This window comes from Anopheles coustani, chromosome 2, assembly GCF_943734705.1.
Source record: "Anopheles coustani chromosome 2, idAnoCousDA_361_x.2, whole genome shotgun sequence".
NCBI classification, from domain to species: domain Eukaryota; kingdom Metazoa; phylum Arthropoda; class Insecta; order Diptera; family Culicidae; genus Anopheles; species Anopheles coustani.
In genome coordinates, this window is record NC_071289.1 from 53,482,257 (window position 1) to 53,488,388 (window position 6,132).

The following is a 6,132-nucleotide window of genomic DNA, read 5'->3' on the forward strand; positions in this document are numbered from 1 at the left end:
TGGACCGTTTACTAGATTTATCTGTGCCGAGGGGTAATCTTAGTTCAAAAAGTGGATTCACCATGTCCCCACTCGAAGAAATGGAGCAGTTGATGGAATTCAACAAAAAATTAGACGAGCCATCATTTAAAGAGGCCGTGGAGTTATGGCTGACCACCATGATACAAGAAACGGATTGCCGTCGCCGCTTAAATGACGCCGTGGAGCTCTGCCTCCACAAAAAGATATTGGCCAAACTGACTTGGACAGGGGTCGGTAAAGACAAAAAAGCAATGCAAGTCTTCCAAAACGTGCTGGAGCTGTTAAAAAAAATAGCAGAAAACAACCATCTAGCAGTGTCGGATAAGTTTTTTGCAGAATTTTTCTAGGCTAAACTAAAAAATGCCCCAGCCAGGCTGCTGAATGAACAATCAAAAAGATCTACCGTTCATTGTTCTAAGCAGTAGAAATTGAAATATTATGTTTAATTTTCCTTAAATTATTTATATTCATGTTTATGACAAAAGAATTTTCATTCAAAACAGCAAAATACATATCTTTTTTACAATTGTGGGCAAACTTAATCGTACCCTAGCTACTTATTCTACTAACGTGTGTAACAGAGGAGCAAAATCTATTAAACCCTCACTTCTTTCTAAGGCAACTAACTTATATTTAACATGAGACAATGGAATCCTAAACACACTAACAGACAAATCTTCTAATTTCCCTACATACAAGTGCATAATCTCTGAACCAACTAGTGTCTGAAACATAACTGCCTTCTTGTTAAGTCTCCTACCTAATATTCTGATTGACCCTGCTTCCTCAACAATTCCCTGATACTGCACTATGCTGCTATCCGATGTTTTTGGTCCGAAGACCATTTGGTTCCCTATCTCTTTTACTCTTGGATACTTGGCTCTCAGCCTCGCTCTGACAAATTCAAAAGCTGCTTTCCCTGCTGTCCTATTCACAACCTGTTGTATATTTTTGTATCCTGAACGGAGCATGCGGTTCAACTGTTGCATGAAGCTTTCGAACCGATACGAAGAAATTGTTTCAAGGTTCCCAAACTTAGCAACGTCATCGTATACATGCAACAGTTGATAGAAATTACTTGAGATGTGTCCAGCACCATAAATTGAGCCGAATTGATCCACGAACTTCTCAAGCAATGTCCCCGCAAGCCTCCAATGTTCCCTGTAAGCGTTCGATGACAACAGTGTTATGGCACAAAAATACAACATATAAAAATCGAACGCATCCTGATCTAAGCTATGTCCCTAAGCTGGCATAGTGTAAAAACCTCTTGATCTCTGTACCTTTCCAAGAAGATAAGCTATTTAATGAACGTTTAGGGTTTATTCGAAGGAGGTACAATTTTGCACGTTTTGTCCCTAATATTCACTCGGCGCGACGAAGCTACGCGGCTTGGTGCACGGTACGAAAACGTGGTCGGATGCAACGAGCCTGACGCGGTGCGCAAAAGGACACACCAGGTAAGAGAAGAGAAGTTGGTTGCGCACGTCACTGGCTTTTATCCGCGCTAGTGCAACGTGCACTCCCTAGCTGTCCTGTTCTACCTGCGTCCGCTGTCCCTGTCTCCCGGTTCGCCAACCGGCCTTTTTAAGTTAAGACTGATATGCGCCAGGTGGCGTCCTGGTCGCCACAGTACTCCCCCTTAGAGCGGTGTTATCGGTATCGCAGCGGAATCTTCACTCTTCGTCCGACCCTGGTAACACCGGTCGATATGTCTTGTCCTGGTCGTCGTAGGATAGATGGTGGTGGAGTTGGTACGGCATGCGGTGCCGGTGGTTGGGGCGAAGGTTGCACGGCGGGAACCTGCTGCGTCGGCGGGACGCTGGGCGTTTCGGTCTGATCGTGCGACGTCGGTTCGGGTGCCGTGGTGGTTTCCTTAACTGTGTAGGCCGGTTTCAGACGGTCGATGGATACTAGCGTTGGTCGTCCATTGAGTAGTAACTGAAAAGACTTAAGATTTCGTGTAAGTACTTGGTATGGATCGTGATACGGAGTTGTTAGGGCGGGACGGACGGTGCCGTTGCGTACAAACACGTGAGTGCATTTGTTTAGGTCGTGATGGAAGAACGCGGTTCGGTTGGTGTGCCAAGCGGTGTCAGGTGGTCGGATTTTACCAACGCTGCGGTCACGGTGGATGCGGTGATGTCCGGTATCGGCACTGCTTCTGGCCAGCGGGTGAATCGGTCGATGATCGTCAAGCAGTATCGGTTTCCATTGCTTACTGGGAAAGCTCCGATTATGTCGACATTGATGTGGCTGAACCTGTCCTGCGTAGCCGGGTACGGTGTGAGCGGACTTTTGGTATGGCGGCTGACCTTAGCACGTTGGCAAGCCAAACAGTTCCTCACGAACTCGCGCGTCTTCTTCTTTATGTCCACCCAGACAAATCGCTCTGTCATCAGTCTGACTGTGGCTCGTGCTCCGGGACGGCTTAAGTCGTGAACAGCGTGGAGAAGCTGTTGGCGGAATGATTTAGTAATATACGGTCTAATTATTCCGCCGGGGCAGTCGGCGTACAGCGCTTTGGTACTTCCGGGTATCGGCGTCTTCTGCAGGGACAGATCGGAGGGGCTCTTCTGGTTCAGAATAGCTATAAGCTCGGGATCGTGGGTCTGTTCGTCGGCCAAGCATTCGAAATCGATGCTCGGTGTTACGCGTACTACTTCAATACGTGAGAGCAAGTCGGCTGTCACATTTTTTTCCCCTGAGACGTGGTGTATGTCGGTCGAGAACTGTGCTATGAAGTCCAGCTGTCTAGCTCTTCACGGCGAGGCGTTATCATGGGTTTGTCGAAAGGCGTACGCTAGAGGCTTATGGTCCGTATAAATACGGAACTCCCTACCCTCTAGTTGATAGCGAAAATGTCGTACGGCGAGATAAATCGCGGTCAACTCACGGTCGTAGGTTGAGTAGTTCCTCTGTGGTTTATCGAATTTCTTCGAGAAGTAACCTAGTGGTAGGAGTTGGTCGCCTACCCGTTGGTGCAGGACGGCTCCTGCGGCGAAATCAGACGCGTCTGTCCACAGCGGGAGTTCTGCGTTTGGGATCGGGTGTGCCAGCAATGCTGCTTGTCGAAGCTGCTCCTTGCAGCGAGAGAATGCTTCGGTTGCTTCGGGTGTCCAGGTGAGCGGCGTTTTATCCTTTTTTTTATTTCCCGGGGTCATTTTGAATAAGATGCCTTGCGTATCTATAGCGTTTGGTGAGAAGCGTCGGTAATAATTTACCATTGCGAGAAACTTCTTCAGCTCCATTATCGTTGTGGGCTTTTTTAACTCGGTGATAGCTGCTACGCGTTCCGGGAGGGGGCGAATACCTTCTGTATTAACCAGGTGCCCTAAAAAGGCGATCTCGGTCCGGTTAAATTCGCATTTGGCTGGGTTGATGGCCAAATGGTGTTGCTCAAGACGCTGGAATAACTGACGCAGTTGTTCGTGATGCTCTTCTGGTGTCGTCGAAGCGATGATCATGTCGTCGATGTACGGGAACACGAAGTCGAGTCCTCGTAGAACATCATGGATGAGCCGTTGGAATGTTTGTGCCGCGTTCCTTAGACCGAAGGGCATCGTGGTGAATTCGAACAGCCCGAAGGGAGTCGTGATGGCTGTCTTCGGGATGTCCTCCGGGTGTATCGGTATCTGGTGGTATGCCTTGTGCAGGTCGACCTTTGAAAAAATGGTCTTGCCATGCAAATACATCGTGAAATCTTGGAGGAAAGGCAAAGGATATCGGTCCGGTATAGTCTTCGCGTTGAGAGTCCTGTAGTCGCCGCAGGGTCTCCACGTTCCATCTGCCTTCTTCGTCATGTGTAGGGGGCTGGCCCAGCTGCTGTTGGAAGGACGACAAACTCCAAGTTGTACCAATGACTCAAACTCGTCACGGGCGGCTGCGTATTTCTCGGAGGAAAATCTACGAGGACGAGCGAAAGTCGGGTGTCCGGTAGTCTCAATGCGATGAGTGATTTCGGATTGCAGCTGCGTGCCGGGGGTGGTAGGCGAGGTTAACCCGGGAAATTCCCTTAATAAGGAAGCTATTGGTGACGATGATTCACAAACCTTGACGGTTGGCTCCTCCGGGTTATAGTCTGTGGCGCCGGGCGTGCGGAGGTTAGTGATGGCGTCTACAAGGCATCTGCGTCGTAGGTCGACTAATAGGTGAAAATATTCGAAGAAATCGGCGCCAATAATAGCTGTACCCACGTCGGCGATCACAAAATTCCACAGGAAATTTCGTCGCAAACCCAGATCCAACGTACGAAGCGACTCACCGTATACCGTGATTGGCGTGTTGTTCGCGGCGAAAAGTTTTATGGATGACGGTTTATGGAGAGCACAGCTGATATCTCGTGGGATTACGGAGACGTCGGCACCAGTATCTATTAAAAATGGTTGGTTCGTTTTTCGGTCCACTATGACGAGGCGATGAGTTGTCGATGAAATAGAGTGGACTGGTTGCTGCTGAACGTCTCCCGCAGATTGTCACGCCGACGACGACGATGCATTATTCCGTTGTTGACGGTTAACAAACGAGCACGGGGCTCGGCAGTTGCGAGCTTGTTGACCGTAACGCTGGTGGTAGTAACACAAGTCGTTTTCGACGCTACTAGTAGATTGGGCGGGCTGCATTCGGGTACGTGATCGAGACCGGTTGCGACCTCGATTCAATTGTTCCAGCACGGTGTCTAAACGCTGCGTCAATTCTGCTACTTGTCTCGTGAGGCGGTCCACTTCCCCATTTCGAACCTCCGACACCTGTTGGTATGCACCCGTTTGGTGGTACAAAGCGAACGAATCTAGGACGGAATCGGCCACCTTTGCCTTATCTTCAACGTCTGGCGAGACGGCGATCACCGCGGATTGTATGTATGGCGGTAAACGTCCTATCCAGAGGTCAACCAACATGGAGTCTGAGATTGCTCCGTTTGCCGTGCGTCGCATTTCGGCTAGCAGTTGGGACGGTTTCCGATCGCCGAGGTTCATATCGGATAACAATCGGTGTAAGCGGCTGCGTTGCGACTCCTCGAAATGTTGGACGATTGTCCTTTTCGCAGCTTCGTAGCGGTCAGCGTTGGGCACGTTATCGAGAAGATGGCGCAGCTGAGGGAGGATTCGCGTCGGTATTTGTGTCTTCAGTATATTGAACCGTTTGACGTGGTGGCTCGGAGCGATATTCCATGCGTCAAACCAATTTTCCGAAGCGTAGAAAAAGGTGTGGATATCGGTTGTATCCAATTCGGGTGGCTTGAGGCGCATTGTATTCACAATCTCCACTTGAAATTCCGGCGGGTCGGTAGAGGAATCGCGCGAGAAGTGTGACTCGATTGTTGGTGGGCCAGGGGCTATAAATCCGATTTCAGGGGCTATCGACGCGGTGGGGGTTTCTGCTGTACCCGGTGGAAACGGCGGGCTACGCATCATCCTCGTTGGTTAGTCGAATTAAAACGGATGGATCCTACCTTAGTTGTGTGCAGGCGGCGACTTCGGTGCGATGGCGGGTGCACGCGAGGAAGATGGCGGCGACTTCGGTGCGATGGCGGGTGCACTTCTCACTATCGTCAGCACTCGTCCGGCTGCGATGTCGATGGCGGCTACCCTACCATCACTAGCTTCGGGTGGAGATAGGGAATTCAATGGGCAAGAGCGAGATGGTGATAGCCTTGTCTCTTTTACACCAACGCAGAAATTCTCCCGTCCCGCCACCGCCAGAAATCTCTCCTTACCGCGCCCATCTGTTTCCGCGGCAGCCGATCCGAACTGAAAAATCGATTTTTGTGATTGGCTAGCCGAACCCTCATGTGTGAAGTCATCAAGTGCGCATGCGCAATGCAATACGGTACGAAGTTTAAATGCCCTGCGCGATCGGGTCTTCGAAGACCCAGCGCGAGCGATCGAAAACCCAGCGCGAGCAATCGTAGACCAGTCGAATACCCAGCGCGGTCGAATACGGACGTACGGTACCCGTACGGGTATACCCAGCGCGAGCGGTCATTCATGCATACGTACGCAGCGCAAGCGATCGCTAAATGAAGAGCAAAAACCGAAACGCGGTAGCCATATGAATTCGCTCCGCGAGAGGTTTAAATGGCTAGAGCGGGTTGAGCGTATACCGATGCAT

The 6,132-nt window shown here is 50.2% G+C and overlaps 1 protein-coding gene across 1 annotated transcript; it reads right to left on the reverse strand.

The window, feature by feature from the left end:
* Positions 1-4,496: 4,496 nt before the first annotated feature.
* On the reverse strand, positions 4,497-5,435 carry LOC131264625 (uncharacterized). The gene has a single exon (XM_058266897.1). The coding sequence runs from the start codon at positions 5,433-5,435 to the stop codon at positions 4,497-4,499; it is 939 nt and encodes a 312-aa protein (XP_058122880.1).
* Between the last annotated feature and the right edge of the window lie 697 nt (positions 5,436-6,132).